Here is an 18,246-nt window from a genome sequence, read left to right as displayed (position 1 = left end):
TTGCATTGATTGTTGTGATGTGTATCTGGAGCAGCTGATATGCATTGCCTTTTAGATATTGGTTAGAAACCATTTTTAGACTAAAATAATAACGTTGTTCCTAACTTTCCTTAGAGACGGACATTTCTTTAGTCTTTCTTTAGATCTTTTAATCTATGTCATGTAGTCAGATGGGTTCTTGATTTGCAGTTTTCTTTTTATAGTCTTTTGCATGTTTAAAAAAAAATTACTTCAAGGTATCGAACTGAAAAGAGCTGAATAGACACACATAATACTTTGAGGATATTTAATTGCAATACATTTCAAAAACAATGCCTTCCATTTCACAGTTCTTCATTATATATAACAAAATATGTCAGGCTTTTATGTGGTAAAAAAAATAAAAATAAAGCCCAAGGAGGTAAATGATTTCATAGCATTTAACCTATGTCATAGCTTTCTCTAAGTCATAGCATAGACTTAGAGAAATTCTTCTCTAAGTCTTTCTCTAAGGGAAGACTTAGAGAAGAATTTCTCTTTTCTAAGTCTTTCCTCTGAATAATAAAAAAAAAAGATTATTATCACATATTGCACTGCTTTCAAGTGAGCTAAGAGGTGATGCAAGATCAAACCCCAAAAGTTTTTTGTCCGTTTTATACGTGCGGTTTAGGGGAAGGGCAGAATTAAATAAAATAAAAAGAAATGTTTAAGGGGAAGTGATGAGTCTTCTTTGAAATGAGTCACACGTTGACTGGACATAAGGAGCTGCTCTTTTTTCTTTATAACCAATTTGACCTATACATATTTGCAACTAAGCATCATTCTATATTTGTGCTTGAACTTTGAAAAAGTAACATAACCTTAATTGTCAGAGACCTTAAACTCTCTGGGTGAATACAAATTTAGGGAATTAACACAAAGGCAGCCATGGAGATGCAGGAGATCCCCACAGAGAGCCCACAAAGCAACGAAGAGGAGGCAGCAGGTGAGCCGATGCTGGAAGTGATAACTCAAGGTGAGGAAAAGATATTTAGTGAATTAGCACACAGGATGGTGCTCAGGTGTTTAAATTAATTGTGTGTAAATTTGAAAGTGAGCTCCAGATGTGTTTGTATTTTTGTCTTTAGAGGAAGCAGAACCAGTCCGTTACGAAAGCCTGCAAACTCCGTCTGAGGATGTCTATGTAGAAGCCTTTCCTCCAGCAGTCAAACCAGGAGATGGTATGTCTGCAAATCAGAAATTGAGCATTTTTCTTTTGGATGTACAGCAAAGACTAGAGAACAGGACAAGTGAGGAAAATGTCTCAGCTGAATTAACCATACGTCTAAAATGTAAAATGCTTCAGCATGTTACTTAGTCTGGATAAGGTAATTTTGTGATGCATTAAAAGGTGCATCTTCTTTAACAGTTTTTTTTCTTTAGCATTTTTGCATGCAATATTTTTTAGCATTGTTCACATTTTAAATAATAAAAAATGTCAGGTTTGGGAAAGTGATTGAATCAGACACAGTCATGGAGACTGTCAGGGAGTCCAAAAAGCAGTGAAGGAGCAGATGAGCTGATACTGGAGGTGATAACTCATGGTGAGCAAAATATTAATTAGCATTGATCAAATTTTTAATAAAAAAAATAATTTTAGAAATTATTTAACCTCAGCTGGTCTCACACTGCTGCAAAAAAGGTGTAGTTTTACTTATGCATGTTTCTGCACGTCTAATGAAACCGAACCGATATATTTGCATATCAGCATTAATATAGTGTCCATGTGTTTTAAACACAGCAGAAATGAACATTCACAAAATAAATAATGTGTAGTACTAAAATAAAAATAAAAACAGCTAAATTTAAAAGAGATCACTTTAGTATGTCATAGAAATGAACAGGCTGAGAGTCAGTTAGTGGTGGGGGCTTTCACGCTCTAAAAGATTTGAAATGGTTTCTAGTTTTTGGTTTTGCAAAGGGCAGCAGTAACAACTGTGGGTCTGCATACTTGAAGTGTGTGAATTTTTTTGTTCAGCAAACAACTCATTTACATATAGAGGAAGAAAGGAATCGTTCTTCCTCATTTTATAACCATTTCCCCATGTAAATTTATAAAAGAAATACGTAATAAACAGCATGAATTTCTATCTGGTTAAATACAAGAGATGCTACATGCATTTTAAGAAAATGCTATTCATTTTGAATAGTATTTAATCAATCTGTAACCCAGATGTTAAATGTTTATCCACAGATTTACAGAGCTAAATTTAGCAGACATGTCAGTTTACGTTTATTCCGGGTTTTCTAAATTGAATAGTCGTTTGTTCGTTTTTGTTTTTTTTGCCAAACTACCATTTAGATAACACATGATTCTATACAGGTGGCGATATATCAAAATAAGCCTCTCTGCTATGTTACTGTTCAGAGTACAATTTAAATACGGACCTTCTGAAACGAAACATTATTCTCCCTGCTCTCTGGAGTTGGGCTTTAGGTGATGGGAGCTTTTCACCGCTGATTTTTCTTGGGTCCGTTACGAAAGCCTGCAAAAAATGTGGACGAATCACAGAAAGTTTTGTGTCTCTGTGACCTTTCTCGTAAGAGCTGTAGTAATTTCATTTTCTTGTTGGGAAGTCAAAATTTTTGAAGGCTGGCTATGCCTCTCAGAAATGGATAAAAAGTTACGATTTTGAACCCTGTAGGTCCCCCATGCCTTATGAGCAAAGTCACCAAATTTCAAGACGACTGATCAAACCTTTTACAGAGTTTGATCAAAAGCAGAAGCTATAAGCAGCCAAAACAAGGTCAAGGTTGCAAGTTCAATCAAAGATGAATGACTTCCTGTTTGTTGCAGAAGCACAGGGAAAGGAAAGTTTTGGATATTTGTAGAGAAGTTCTACAAGTGTATCAAATTTCATGCCATTACAAAAAAGTAAAGTAAATAGGGAAGGTGTTTTAAAAGATTCTATTGGGACTTTTGCAAGAGCCTGGTGTGTTCTCAATAGTCTGTGAGTTTTCATAGTGTAATATTGAGAAATGCACATCTACAACTAAAGCTTCTTGAGCTATTTTCCTATTGCTGTCTAAATGGTTTTGAACACGACCTTGTTCTAATTACTATTCCTGCACTGAAGTTGTCAGCATACGCTCGTTATGATGTGTGTGACCCAAACACGGATCTAATATGGCTTCCAGTGAAACCCTATCTCTTGTTTTGGAGTACAAAGTCTCTATTGAGACTCTGTTTCTTCAAGAGAAAGAGATTAAAGCTTGGGGGTATTCAAGGACAAGCTCTGTGCTACGTGAATAATTTAGAAATTACTGGGCGTTGTCATGGTGCTTGAGGTGGGAGGGAGACTCTTTAAACTCTACCAAAGACACACTTGAGCTAGAACACAAAAGAATAAGCACCCTGCCTGGCACGCAGTAGGACAGCTTTCTAAATGTACATCAAATTTTTTCGCAGCTATTTTGAGGATAAAAAAGAGAAACCAGATGAAGCAAAATTGTCAGTTGAGCTGCAGGGAAAGAAAGGTAGGGATGAAGTGTTTTTTCCACTCTGACGGTGGTCTTAGTAAGTGCTCACTGACATTTGGTTCTCCTCTTCAGGCAAACAGGATGAAGGAAAAACAGGACGGCACCGTCTGCTGGGTTTCATCCTCGCAATAATCTGCCTCATTCTTCTCGTAGTGGTCGTCGTTCTCGGTGTGAAACGTGAGTACGCGCCGCCATGCATTAGTGCAACTAAATCACACACCTATGTCGGATCTAAAGTAGGTTATTATAGCAGACAGTGAAAACCCAGCATGCTTTAGGAAGCAATATCTTATTCTTTGATCCAGCTTTCATTACAACAACAGATCTCCCATGCAGTCCATTGCTGGCTGCAGAGCTGCAGCCTGAGGGTGCTGTTCTTGCCCTCATATCTCTTCTCAATGTCCTCTGTCTTCTAGTCCAAACTCAACCCACACCCTGCCAAGGAAATAGCAGATTTAATGACCGACAAAGGCCTTCTCCAACATGCAGCCTGGAGGACTGCCAGAACCGCTTCCCAAAGATGACATTCAAGAGTAAGTGTACATTTGACAAAATAAACCTTTAAACATCCGATACTTTATCTTTTATTGTATTTTTCAAGATAGTTTTGTTTTACCAGACCTTTGTCTGATCAGAAGTTATCCAATCTTTCTGCAGGTGTTTTGCTTTTCGTCTCGTTCTCTCTGACCATGACAGCAAATTCCACTGACAAATAAGAACAAAACAAAGTATCAAACCTTGAAAACAGCCCAGAGCAGATTAACAATATGTCGAAGGCATTTAAAGTTGTTACTCAACTGTGGGAGCAAAGTTGTTGAGATCTTTTTTGTTATGGTGTTGGTCATTTCACTCGTAAACTATGTTGCACTTCTGTAGTTTACAGGGTTGTAGGAACCATCAGTTTGTAATTTTGGATCATTTTGAAAGCACTCATGACAGAAATGACTGTATTGAGCGTAAAAAAATAAAAACTTTTTTATTTACCTAAACATCTGTATTAGTGAAAATTTACAGAGTTTTTTTTTTTTTTATCATATTTTTTTGTGTTAGGCTTTAACGCACCTGATCTGCCTCATCTTTTAGAGCTTCCCTGCCGGCAGTGCGCCAGCGGCTGGCTCACCTTTGGCACATCCTGTTTCTTCCTGTCCACCACCAGACTGACCTGGTCTGAGAGTCAGAAGAACTGCAGCTCCAGTGGAGGATCTCTGGCTATTGTTACTAACCAGACTGTTCAGGTTTGCACTGTGACACTTGTTGTTGTCCCTTTTAGCAGTTTGTTAGGTTATAATTATTTGCACAGTGCATTTTGTGCAAATCTTTTTCTGCTTTTGCTCTAGAATTTCCTGACAAGGAAAGGGAATCTGAAGTACTGGATTGGACTGAGACATGAAGACTCCACATGGAACTGGGTCAACACCAATGAACTCCAGCAGAGGTGAATGTAGAGAAATAATGTACATGGAACATTCAATGATGATTCCGATGATTTATGAAACAACTGACATCTAAATATTGATCCGTTTTATAATCGTGTTAAATAATTTATCCTAATTTTTCTGCTTTGTTTTGCCTGAAATAAGGCGATTTTGAATCAGATACCTATTAATTCAGCTCAAATATTTGACCAGGTGGGGGCACTCATGGGCTGTGTATACAGAAACCAACAGGTCATTTAATCATCAGATTGGGAAAAATGATAAAAATAAAAATAAAACCCACGATATCACAGCAGATCATCTCTGTCCTGATGAATGTGAATTTTACACCACTCCTTCGAAATGAAAAAATGCTGCTTCTGTTGTGTTAACAAAACCTAAAAAACTGTAACTCCTGTTCTGCTTTCACTCAACTAGCTGAATTGATTTATAACATTTTGGTCCTGATTTTAAAGGCTCTTCATGGTCATGCTCCATTATATTTATAGGATCTTCTAGAGCCAAACCTCTACAACAATACTAAGGTCAAACCAGTCGCTCTTAGATACTGAGGTTTAATCAGAAAAGTAAAGATGATCATGTCTTCACTGCTTCAGCCCCAAAACTGAAATAATCTACCGATGCATATAAGAGCGTCTCACAATCTCAAGAGGTGCTTATGACAACCTTCCTCTGCTTTTTCCGCGTTTGAATTAAATAGAGCTTCACATCTTAACTTTATATTATTTTTGCATGTTTTAAATCTTTTTAAACTAATTACTTTATTCATGTATTCCATGTGTTTTTCCTTTTTAACTCCAATGAGTTATTTTGTTTTTACCGTGCAGGACTTGGTGCAGATTGTTTGTTGCTAAGTGCTTCATTAATAAAGTTGACATTAACATATACACACACTATGCATTTGTGATACATTTATCAAAAATGCGAGTGGGACTAAATAAAAAAAAATGCAATTCATTTCTCCATTTTAGAACCGAGGCAAATTTTGTTTTCGACATGGCAAGATAAAGACACTTCACTTTCATAAGAACTTAATATTCTGTATATTCAGTTTGGTCGTTAACATTGATTGTTGTTATGTTTGCAGCTACTGGACTGAAGCTGTACACGGTGGAGACTGTGCCTATCTGAACAGTGACGGCCCGGCTGAGAAGAACTGGGACAGAGCTTCCTGTCAGTCCACCACCTACTTCATCTGTCAGCAGCAGTTCTGATGGAAACTGTCTCATCAGCAATCGTCTCCATAGCAACACAACCAATAGCTTGTTCTCACGCCACACTCCAATCATATCCAAGCTTCTTAGATAAAAATATATATTAAATTTGTGGACTAAATCCAATGTATGCCATTGAATTATACTTACTGCTGTAGTATGATTTGTGCCTTAGCAGTTTAACTTTCATCAACTATGATGTTTTACGATGATACATTTCATGTCGACTCAAATAAACACCAGTAGATTTGTTTTAATAACGCTTTATTCTCATACAAACGTGTGCGTTCACCTTTTTGTCACGTGGAATGTTTCAATATTATGTTCCCTCTGTATACATTTCTGCTACATACAATTTTTTTTGACATATATTGCTATAAAAAAATAACATGCTTCACTATAGCTTAATAATACTGCAAGAATAATTGCACAGTTCACTACAAGAAAAAAAACCCCAGATACATCTTCAAGTCAGCGGCGTGTCGTTGCTTCGAAAAGTTTAGATTATGATCAGGTAGAGTTTCGCTTTAAACGTATCTGATGTCCTGCATCTCCATCGGCTCCTTCTGCTCCATCTCCAAACTGTTCCGAATCATCTCCCACCCCTTCTGTGCCTTCCTCTTGCCTGTGTTTTTGTGTCGGAGCACCGGGCTGTCCTTCGCTGAGTCTGACTTTTCGACGCCCTCCTTCTCATCCAGGCTAGAGAAGACCTTGACGTAGCGTCGCATCTTTTGCATCAGGGGGTCGTTCCTGTCTTCCACTCTGCAGAAGAGGAGCTTCAGTAAGTCGCAGTCGGCGAACTTTTATGGAACATGAACAGCGTTCAAACTCAAAACACGCTCTTGGACTGGAGGTCACGTTTCATTTCAGTCAAGTCAAATTAAAAAAGTAAACGTGGTGCTGATCATTTTCATCCCTTTTGATAGTTTGTATATTTACGACTTTGTGGCAATCTATTTGATTTCCTTGGATAGAAAACATGTTTGACTTGTTTGAATAATAGTGTGAAGATAAGATTGTTTGGTAACCAGGATAAGTTTGGAATGGATGAACTGAATGGTTGGATTAATTCAGTTCCTATAGCAGCTTGCTTTAATGTGAACAGAAACATCTATAAGACTGTTTCGGCTGACAAAATGTTTGTTTGACTCTCCGCTTTTATTTGTGCTTTACTGTTAAGTTGCTGTGTAGTTTAGCCACCACCAGGGGGAGCACCACCCTTGAAGGTCCCTTCCACTTTTAACTGATTGATTACCCAGAGATCTTTTCTGTGCCAGTTCTACTGAAAAGAGTTTTTCTAAAATGAAAAATAAAACAGAGTAGAGCAATTAAAAATGACATTAAAAAAATTAAATTGAAAGTAAATAAACTGCTGCAAAGGTAACTTTTTAAACTAAACCTCACTTTAAGTTACAGTATGAGACTTTGGAATGCTTTAGGACAACAATACACTGGTTAATTATAAAAGTTGTGCCTTTTTACCGTAAAGAATCAGCAGATCTTCAGTTTGATCTTTTCAGTACATGTTTTTTTCAGAAAGTCAAACAAATCAATTTATCTCTGAGGCTATTTTCATTCTACAGGAGGTTTGTCTCATCTAGCAGAGAATGTGGTTTGGGAGGGGCTTGTTAAAAACAACAACAACAACAAAAAAATCTTAAGTGCAAAAAGTCTTTAATGCATAAAATACTGAATTTTTTTCTTCTACAAATAGTGAAGTGACATTTCCATTCGAGGTCCAAAGCAATGAAGAAAAAAAGTGATGATAAATATGTGGAAAACATCATTAGAATAATAAAATAAACCACCACAGGCTTTCATATTGAATGATTTCCACTGGTTTGATTATAATCCAGCACTTTCCGAGGACAAGGATCTCACACATTCATGATCAATCAATTCCCTCCTTCTTTTTTTTGTTTATCACAATGCCCTCTAAATTTTTTTCACATTTTATCCTAAGCCAACATCAGTATTTCACTCAGGTTTTAAAGGACAAACCAAGACAAAAATGCTACATGCTTTTGAAGATTTTTACAAAATGTGGGTCTGAAAATTGTGGAGTGAATTTATTTTCAGGCTCCTTCAGTCCATCTTTATAAAACCTCCTATCTCTGCAAAAACAACTACAAGTCTTCTGAGGCGATTCTCTGCCAGTTTTGACCAACTAGAGGCTGATTTTTATTTGATATTTGTCTTTAAAGAGCATCTCAGACTCAGAATGAACGTTAAGTGTTTGTCGACTGCAATTTTTAGGTTTAGCTACTGATCCTTGGGTTGTTGGATGCTTTAATGTACATCATTTCTTGGATTTCTGGATGTTTGTTCAGGGTCGTTAACCTGCTGGTGGGTAAAGCATCAGCTCATTTTTAAGTCTTTTGCAGCTTCTAACCGATTTTTGTCTGGAATTGTTTCATCCATCCTGCGACAGACTGGCGACCTGTCCAGGGTGACCCCGCCTCTCGCCTGGTACGCTAGCTGGAGATAGGCACCAGCAACCCTCCCGACCCCACTAAGGGACAAGGGTGTAAGAAAATAGATGGATGGATGTTTCGTCCATCTGAATGTTAAATGACTTGTAGCCACAGTGATTTTCTTACAAACTTAAAGTGGCACTTTTTTTATTATTATTTTGAGCCAATTTAAGATCTGATTTGAAGAGTTTGTTTTTAGTAATAGCCTTTTCCGGCTCTTGTTATCATACACTATTTAAACAATTTATCTCTTTGAGATCTGAGCCGCATTCTCTTACCTGAGATACCAGCGCTCTTTAAGGCCGAAGCTGAGCCCACACACGCCGAGCCGAGGCCACAGACAGCGAGGAAGCCTCCTCTCCAGCATCAAAGTCGTGGCTACAACCTGAACAACAAATATCCCAGCTGTAAGCATGACGCAGCAGTGCTGAATCCACGCTGACAGGGTGATGACGTGAGCACTCTTCACAGCTACCTGAGTCCTCCAGAGCTCGTCTCTCTCTTGGGCCACCCTCCACTGTGTGTCACTCATCATGGCGATCAGCACGTTGCTCAGCAGCAGGTAGCAGCCCATAGACAAGCAGACGTGCAGCACGTGGACGATGGGGGGTGTTGTGAAGGTGTGGTCCACAGGCAGGTCGATCAGTCCCACGCTGAGCTCAAACACGGAGAAGAGGGTGATGGGGTAGGACGTGTACTGAGGGATAGAACTTGGGTCTTGGGTCATGTAGACCATCCAAAGAGCTAAGGGGGAGATTAGACAAACATGTGAGCGAGAAAAACTATTTCGAAAAATGTAAAAACAACACCAAGAATAAACACTTACAGGTGGAAAAACCGATGAGGACAATGACACTCAGCCACATAAACTTTGTCAGGTCTCCAAATATAATCTAGGAGGAAATGAAAGAAAGAGGATTTTTAAAAAAAAAAGCCACATAAATCACACTGTCACATTGTACTGTACCATTAACAGCTGTAATATGTTGGCGTATTGCAAAGCAACACATAACTTTGACACTCCTTCTCACCTTCTGTATCATGATGACGTACGGGCCGAGCATTTCAAACCCACGAGCGAAGAACATGACGTTGCACCAGCCAAGAAGCAGACACACCGCCATCACTTCCCTTTCCCTGTGCACCTCACATACTCTGAACACACACAGCAGCACCACCAAGGTCGCGTAGCTTATTCTGCACAAAACATCACAGACAACAACAGAAGCGTCAAACAACATGTCTGTGAATTTTGCTGTTGTGTCCCTGCTGTAAAAATGTTTTTATTTACAGTATGACATGGAAGGGTCCTCCCAATGCCGTCTGGCCGAAGTAACGCTTTGCTCCGACTCTCAGTATATCAGGGATCTGTTGGTAAAATGACACAGAGGGGGATGCTTTAGCACACACAACTGCTTCATAAAAGCATAAAGATAGGACATGAGTCATGTGCTGACCTCCAGCACCAGGATGAGTATAGCTCCCAGGACGCTGATGACCTCTCCAGCCAGCCGCAGACTGTCGCCATAAGTCACATAACTCTCCTGAAGAAGGAGCAGGAAAATACAGTGAGCAGTTTGATGTTTACATCCATGTGGTGGGATAAAAAAAACCCCTGAAAACTTTGTCGACTGAATAGTTTGAAGATGAGTTAAAAAAGGGAACATTAGGAAACATGCCTTCACACCAGTTCATCAACATCTAGTTTGTTTATAGACGTTCAGAGGAACAGGTGAGCAAATACATGTGAATCACAATAAATGGGAATATCATTGAACAGCTAATTAATTTCCAAAATTAAAACTATATGGCATAAATTCATTAGACACATAGTTATGTTTTAAATGGGTTTACTTCTGTTAATCTGGACGATTGTGACTCAAGAACTTTAATTCTCAGAATATGATATTATAACCTCAGAACTATAAATTTAAAAATAAAACATCTCCTCCATATTTCCTGTATGTGATTCCTTAAAGTGTTGTGGCACTACTGCTTTTTTAAACAAAATTATTACTTTTGTTGTGGTATTTTGTTTTAACTAAATAATGCATGTAATCTAATTAAATGATAGATTACAGATTATGCAACTGAAACACAGTTTATTTATTCACCATGGATGGTTATTAAAGAAGTATAAACGCTGTGTTCCAGGTATAAAGAAATTACTGCATATAAAAGAAATGTATCTGTTTAGATACATGTTTGATGTGAAATCACTTTAAATTAATTAAACTTAAAGTCGACGTAGTTAAATAGGACATGATTGTTTCCAATGAGAAACTTAATTATAATCATTTATCTAAATAATATAAATTATGTCACATTGTATCTTCAGATTTTAACTGTCAAGCTGAGTCTGAATGCAAAATCTGTGCTTCTAAACAGGAATCTCCGATAAATACAATAATAAAAAAAAATGTTATCAATTATTACAAATTATTTGATAAAGTTAAATCTGCTCAAGTAAGCTTCAAACATTATGTAACTGCACTGTTGAGGTTTGCTTATGCTCAAAAAACAGTTTTAATTGTATGTGGTAAACCTAAAACTTCAACATTTGTGCTATGAATTCATGAGTGCAACCCACATTGAGGGTCTTCTGAACCCGGATGGTTTTGTCCCTGTCCGTGTCTGTGTAGTTCCTGTCAGCGTCCTTTAGAGGGCGGAAGATACAGGACAGGGTGAAGGTCCCTATGTACAGGAGATACAGGAGCAGAAGCAGTCTGACGTAGGAGAGGTGGAGAAAAAACACTGTTAAAAACACGGTGTATCCATCTACATTTCATTTATTCTTTTTACTCCGCACAAAGATGAAACTACCTGAGGTAATATTTTCCATACAGATTCCACTTCAGTCTGACCAGCTGCCTCACAGGAGTCACCTCCAGAATCCCCCTCGCCTTTAAAAAACAAACAAACTAAGTATTATTTTTCCACTGCAATATTCATACTTACTAAAATACTAAAATATATTTACCAATTTGAAATATTTGCCAATATTTCAAATTAGTAAATATAATTGTTTTCATAACACAAATTTGACCAAATCTCAAATTACAGTGGCAACCACATGGTATATGTGTGGACAAACAGCACGAGTAAATACATTTGTTTTCTTCCCAATCCTTTTCAAGCTACATCCATTTATTGTTTCTGTGTTAACTACAGTAGCATTACATAAAACATTAACTGGACAACCTAGACAATGTTTTGTCTGTACTGCATGCATCTTTATTGTACATATTTCTCCATATATGTATATATATTACCCAGTTAAGGGTATGACATGCATTTTTGTCTTTTTCTTATATACGGTGCAAAATGAATCGATAAATCAAACCAAATACTAAATCTTAACACCTATGTGATCTCTACCTCTCTCTTCTGGCTGCTCACTATCACTTCCAGCACCGACATGTTGTCAGCCCACGAGTCGATTTCAGTCAGGTCGTACAGGTGGGAGCTCAAGGGGCCCAGGCTCCACTGGACGACGCGCCTTTTATTAACCAGGTGCTGAAACACCTGAGAGAAACGCTGCATTAGTGAAATACTCTGCCCCAGCTTTCTTTTCCTCCTGTGCTCTGCACTCACCACGATGTTTCCCTCCTTGGCAGCCAGCTTGAAAGGTGTGAGGCCTCTGTTGTTGGGCACCATGTCGAGGGGCACCGGCTGGTCCAGCTCCACATCACGGGCCAATATCAGGTCAATGGCTTGGCACGCTGTGGTCTTATTGGGCTGCAGGATTAAAATGTGAAGCAGTGTGTTTCCTAGAAGATGAGATGGAGATAAAAGCCAAATAAATTAAAATAAAATAAAGGCATATTAACAGAGTTTATTTGTAAATTTTTTGTTATAGTTGGAACCACATGTCATGTTATTATGTCAGTCAATCGTAATTAAATTTCCAATTCTTGAACTGGGATTTCAGACCTAGAGAGTCTTGGATCCTGGTGCTGGCCCCAGCGTCGATCAGCATGGCGATGATGTCCTCATTACCGGTACAAGCAGCAAAAGACAGGATGTGCTCACCTGTAGCGCAAACACAGATGTATAAAAATGATTTTTATCACATGGAAAGACAACACAGAAGTTTATTTTACACAAATACCCCAAAAATACCAGAAACAAATCAATATCCCTGGTATGTTGTTATTGCGAGATTGTGCTGACTTACCGCAGTAAAAAAGTCCTCCTATCCTCTTCCTGAAATACAGACCAGTGACTCGAGGGTTGATGACATCTCCTCCACGGCTGATCAGATGACGAACCAGGTTGAGGTTCTGATTCACTACAGCGATGTGAAGAGGAGTGACACCTGAGGTACAGACAGATAAACAACGTTATGGCCATTTTTGAAAAGTGTAAGTCTTAAAAAAAGGCAGCATGTTAGATTAGAAAGATTTATTTATCTAGCGTGACTTTAATTTGAAAAGAAAGAAATTAATTCCCAAAATTAATGATTATTAACTTCAATATATATATATATTTTTATTATCTGGAAATAAATAATCAACTGAATTTGACAGAACCGCATTAAAAACTGGATTAAACTGAGTCTGACTAAATGATTTGATTGGATATCAATAAATTGGATAAATTGTATTTTCAAATGTAGCCTCTAAATAAAGAAAACACAAGTTCACTCAGAAAGGTCATAATGGTCCACTGTTGAAGAGAGAAGGCTGGTCAACCTCCTGTTCTCAGTTTATTTACCAAAGTCACAGTTTCAGAACCCATAAAATATTCGATCGTACCATTTCAAATGTTTGAAGTCATTTTATTGAGATGGCAGAGAAAATACTGGAGCAATCAAAGTTTTCCCAGGTTGCCCAGCACTAACCCGATGATAAAAAGCATTAAGTGACATCTCTGATAAGCAGCTGACTGCAGGCTAGCAACTCAAGCAAATAACCTGAGAAATATCTAGTCCTCTTTTGGTTATACTGTAAAGAGCAGAAGAAACACAAAAGTATAATTTCCTTATCAATAAGCAGTTTATGAAAAGCTGCTTATGTTTGCTTAGATTCAAATTAGCAATTTAATTAAATGTTATAGATGTTAAAATGACAGATAGTAAATTAATTCTTTTCTTCTAAATTTTTGTGTAAATACTGGGAAACAGTGACGGTTTTCCTCAAGGCCCCCATACAGAGTCCAACAAGGAGATTTTAGGCATTTAAAAAGTTGTGCAACTGGAAACGTCTCAGTAAGTATTTCACCAGACAATTAATAAAAACAACAAGAACATGTCAACAATCAAACTGATCATTTCGCCCCCCAAAACTACCTTCTGATATAAGCAGCTAATTCCCAACACTGCGAGCAAACCAAACTATTTCAAAGAAGTCAGAAGGTTTTGGTGCGCTAAAGCATGTTAGAAATCTCAGCAGCCTGCAGAAACAGCAGTGGGACACCTGAGGCAAAAAGTGCAGCTTTTTATCTCAGGTGTCCCATAGTTTTTTAGTTCAAAGTGAAGCTTCGAACTAAAATGACTCTGAGTGCTAATCTGCATGTCAACGGCCTTGTTATCATGAACAGTTGAAATGCACCCAGCTAGCCCGGCTGATGATACATTTCATTGTTTACCGCTCTCCTCTAGCGGAGGGAAAAGCTGTAAAGACCAAGATTTGGACAATTTATTTACACTTACATCAGCAAATTTTGCTTTGTCTAAAGATTTGATGAAATCTAATTTTACATGTTTGCTACTTCGAATCAGAATCGTCTTTTTTTTAAATTTTAGATTCTGTCTGCTGTTCATTTGCTTTTTCCTCTACTTATCGCACGTCTAGTTGGGTTTCTCTCTTTTAACAGTAAGACTTTGACATTTTAATAATGTGCATCTCTGTTTAAGTTTAGGCGTGTTAACACTCTTGAACCTTGAAAAAGCTCAGAGGTCATGGCCTCATTGATGAGGTCGGGAGCTCCGTCCATCAGAGCCACGGCGGCGTCCAGGTTGTCGTTCATCACAGCAACGTGAAGAGCCGTCTCACCGAGGGAGCCTGAGTGACGGGAATTATTTTAATGTTACAGTGATGATAAACACTACAAAAAGGTTTCTTTTTTATTAGTGCTATTCCTACCTCTCTCAAATATGTTGGTGGAAGCACAGCTCAGTAACTTCTTTATGCAGCCAACACTGTTGTCTTTAGCCGCGTAGAAGAGAGGAATGTCATTTATGCTGCAAAACAATACGAAAGCCACAAAATGTAAACTTTTAATGCATTCTGGCAAAAAAAAAAAAAAAAACAGTTGCAGTGACTTCAGGTAATGTAATACTTTTTTGTATAGTAGAGAAATGTCTCGTCCAGCATTTCGTTCCATCCTTTCTTGTTCTGAAGGCGAAACCTCAGCTGGGTCCACCAGTGGTTGAGCTCGCTGGGAGCAGATCTAGCCAGAGACGGAGACATGGAGTCCTGATGTTCAACTGGAAAAGTGATATGCAAGGGTTTTAGTTATTTACAGGTCAACATACCCGATTTAGGTCTACATTTGCAATGAGTGTGAATAATTTTAAAAGCAGAAACATCTTCTTTAGGCGTTTGAAAGTGAAAGGCCGTCTTACCCTCACAGAAAAAAAAAGCGCTGCTTCTCTTCTTTTACAACTCCTCAGTCATAACCCTTAAAATTTGGGCTCAGCAACTTGAAAATGTCCCTGAGTGGAAATCCCAGAGGCTTTGCAATTATATATGACCCCAGCGTGGAAGGGGAGGAGCCATGTGGTGGGACTGGGAATGAATGGGCGGGGAGAGGACAGGTGAGGCAGGGACAGTGAGGTGGTAATGAGCAGGTATAGACTTTACCTGCTGGTTACAGAAATACCACAGAGAAAGTTGTGTTTGAAGCTTCGGTCCACTTGTTGACTTTGAGCACCTTCATCATGATGATTTAAAATTACCAGTGAAGCTCACTTACTTTTAGGGTGAAGGGATGCTGGTTCCAATCCCTGACATTCCCAGAGCTCTAAAGTGTGTACTTCTCTGTCAAGATGTTTTTTGTGAAGCAAAAATGTAAACTTTTTCCACACATATGATACAATTTTGGTTCAGTAAGATTAAAACGAATTAAAACATGCCAAAATTTTGTTACAGAAGTTTGCACACCCTTAAACCAAAGATTTTTTTGAAGCATAATCAAAAAAGCGTTCCTGTCAGCAGTCAGTCATTCACGTTTCCCATGAAGTAAACTGAATTCGATTAACCTCGAATAATAATAATTCACTTGTCTTAACTGAATTTTCTTTACTTTTCCTCATTTGCTAAAGCCATTTACAGAGAAATGACCAAGGTCATTGTTTAAAGGTATCAGTCAGGATAAAGATGCATGAGACAGTGAATTTAGTAACAGGTTATTGTGTAAAATGTGAGACAAAATTGAAATCAGTAAAACTCTTCAAAATTACTGACAAGACTGACAGTCATCAGGGAAGCTGCCAAGAGGCTCGACAGGAGGAAATCATCCAGATCTGGCTAAAAGTTTGTGTGCGATTGTGTTGCCATCTGATAAAACTGAACTTTTGGGCAATTATCTACAGAGAACATTTGGTAAAGAATCGACACTGAACCTCACCTAAAGAACACTATTCCTTATGTCATATATAAGGAATAAATCCAGACATCCAGTATCATGCTCTGGGGCTGCTTTTCTGCAGATGCAGCAGTTTTACGGTTTGTTTTTATCAGGGGAGATTAAATTATGACCAAATATCAGCTGGCTTTGATCCAAAACTTTGAGGTTTTAGTTTGAAACCTAAACGTGAAAAGGGATTTCATATTTCAGCATCATAGTGCGTCTGAGCTCACATCTAAAATTGTGCAGGAATAACTTGAAAGAAAAAACATTTGAGCCAGGGTCAGAATTATTTATCATGGTCTTCATTTTTTACATCCCAGAAAGGAGAGTGTGGACTTTATGGAGGCCATTACCAGGCCGATCTGCATTCCCCTTCGTTACCAACAAAACCTGCATGGCCTCTATAAAAATTCTGCAGCTTTATGACTATCCTCACTTCATGGTCAATGCTTTGGGTGAACGGTTAGGCAAACCGGTTTGGAAATTGCTCAAACGCAGGATTGTAATCTAAACCTCGCATCAAGCCATGTCGGTCCAAGCTGCAGGATCTTTTTAAATTGCTCTAAAAGTTGGAGAAATTGCTGGGGAAAGGAAGAAGACGACGACGTGATTTTTCTGCGTGTTGCAGCTTGCTCTAGCAAACACCTTGCAAATGGCTTCATTCACAGTGATTTAACATGTTGGGCGCCATTCATGTGTCAACAGGAGCGATCACAAAAACGGTAATTGCTGCAGTTCAAAGACCTTAATGATCATTTAGAGGAAGGCAGGCAGCGTCATCTCCAATAAGGCCTTGTCACTTTCCTCACAGAGCATAAAAACAAAACAAAAAGTTTCATCTGTAAAAAAAAAAAAAAAAAGGAGAAACTGAGCTTTTATTTAACAGATTTTACTCCAAAACAGCTACATCACATGTAAACTACTGATTCAGTAGAATTATACAACAATCTGGTCACCCAGGTTGTCGTGTAAGAGTATTTTCCTGTATCGTTTATAGCTCGTGACTCAGGCGGAGAGGTTAGCCGCAGGATAAACAGGGTTTAGGCAGACACTATAGGAGGCCCCGGTGATGACTGCGCAAATGGCCGTCATTTCATATTGTGGAGATAATAGCTGTTTACCAGACAGGGAGCACGGATTTTTAAGCACTGTCATAAAGACCGGCGGCTTCCACGCTGTTAATGTCTTTATAGGGAAACAATAACACCATAAAAAACATGACTTTGTGGTTTTCATGCAAGTGTTTCAGGACCCAGGCCTTATTAATTTGAGTCGGGCTGCCGTCGAAAACATTCATTACATGTGTAGATGGTGCATTTAGGGCAGCTGGCACTCATTCAAGGCCTCGTGTTACATGATTATTATGTAAGAGGCGCAGCAGTGAAATATAATTAATAAAAAAAACAAACAAACCTATTAAAGTTTCAAACATCGATTGTTTCTTGTATTTATTGTTAGATTTAAACATCTTTATATCATTATTAAATATGATCGTTCCTCCCGATGACGCCATTTGGTCCGGTGGAAAATTCCATGTAATCCGAGTCTCCCTCTGAGTGTCTCTAACATATTTGGAAATGTACAACAACAACAAAAAAGACGATTTAAAATGATAAAATGTGATAACAGATTCTACTTCTGGTGGGGAATGAAGTAGGACATCCTCACATGTATTCCTACATAAAATGGCTGAAATGTGCATTATGTCAGGTGAACATGGTTAGAAACCTCAGACAATTACTTTGGTGGAGTAAGAGTGAACAGCATTCTGAAGCCCTCTGACCAAAACTGTGGCAGTTCATGAACGCAGAAAGGGATTTGAAGAATGAAAAGATTCTCCATCATCTATTCATGCATTATCTTACGCTTAATCTGGGGTCGGGTCACGGAGGCCGCAGCCTAAACATAGAGGACAGACTTCCCCCAGGAATCCCAAGACCAGTAAAGACGCAGTCCCTCAGGTGTGTCCTGGATCTTCCTCCGAGTCTCGTTCTGGTGGGAACACATCACCAGGAAGCATCCTAACCAGATCCTAGAGCCTCTCAACTG

General features: G+C 38.4%; 2 protein-coding genes across 2 annotated transcripts; one reads left to right on the top strand and one right to left on the bottom strand.

The window, feature by feature from the left end:
* The first annotated feature begins 3,329 nt into the window (after positions 1-3,329).
* On the top strand, positions 3,330-6,401 carry si:dkey-26c10.5 (early activation antigen CD69). Its single transcript, XM_008431484.2, has 6 exons — positions 3,330-3,495; positions 3,571-3,675; positions 3,915-4,031; positions 4,582-4,733; positions 4,836-4,933; positions 6,022-6,401. Exons 1-6 carry the CDS (start codon positions 3,405-3,407, stop codon positions 6,146-6,148), a joined length of 690 nt encoding a protein of 229 aa, XP_008429706.1. The 5' UTR covers positions 3,330-3,404; the 3' UTR covers positions 6,149-6,401.
* Positions 6,402-6,507: 106 nt separating this feature from the next.
* On the bottom strand, positions 6,508-15,349 carry trpv6 (transient receptor potential cation channel, subfamily V, member 6). Its single transcript, XM_008431487.2, has 17 exons — positions 15,191-15,349; positions 14,905-15,052; positions 14,709-14,806; positions 14,505-14,627; positions 12,800-12,940; positions 12,556-12,654; positions 12,217-12,392; positions 12,001-12,147; positions 11,446-11,525; positions 11,213-11,348; positions 10,080-10,166; positions 9,914-9,990; positions 9,654-9,819; positions 9,449-9,515; positions 9,098-9,366; positions 8,901-9,007; positions 6,508-6,910 (listed from the first exon to the last, which is right to left on the bottom strand). Exons 2-17 carry the CDS (start codon positions 15,033-15,035, stop codon positions 6,676-6,678), a joined length of 2,139 nt encoding a protein of 712 aa, XP_008429709.1. The 5' UTR covers positions 15,036-15,052; positions 15,191-15,349; the 3' UTR covers positions 6,508-6,675.
* Between the last annotated feature and the right edge of the window lie 2,897 nt (positions 15,350-18,246).

This window comes from Poecilia reticulata, linkage group LG16 (assembly GCF_000633615.1).
Source record: "Poecilia reticulata strain Guanapo linkage group LG16, Guppy_female_1.0+MT, whole genome shotgun sequence".
Taxonomy (NCBI): domain Eukaryota; kingdom Metazoa; phylum Chordata; class Actinopteri; order Cyprinodontiformes; family Poeciliidae; genus Poecilia; species Poecilia reticulata.
Note: the sequence above shows the minus strand (reverse complement) of the source record. Positions and strands in the feature narration are given on the sequence as shown.

Coding starts and splice junctions, on each gene's coding strand:
- si:dkey-26c10.5 (XM_008431484.2), top strand. CDS start 3,405: ATGTACATCAAATTTTTTCGCAGCTATTTTGAGGATAAAAAAGAGAAA. Junction 4,032..4,581: donor CCCAAAGATGACATTCAAGA/GTAAGTGTACAT, acceptor CTCATCTTTTAG/AGCTTCCCTGCCGGCAGTGC. Junction 4,734..4,835: donor TTACTAACCAGACTGTTCAG/GTTTGCACTGTG, acceptor CTTTTGCTCTAG/AATTTCCTGACAAGGAAAGG.
- trpv6 (XM_008431487.2), bottom strand. CDS start 15,035: ATGTCTCCGTCTCTGGCTAGATCTGCTCCCAGCGAGCTCAACCACTGG. Junction 9,008..9,097: donor ACGAGCTCTGGAGGACTCAG/GTAGCTGTGAAG, acceptor TTTGTTGTTCAG/GTTGTAGCCACGACTTTGAT. Junction 6,911..8,900: donor AAAGAGCGCTGGTATCTCAG/GTAAGAGAATGC, acceptor CCTCTTCTGCAG/AGTGGAAGACAGGAACGACC.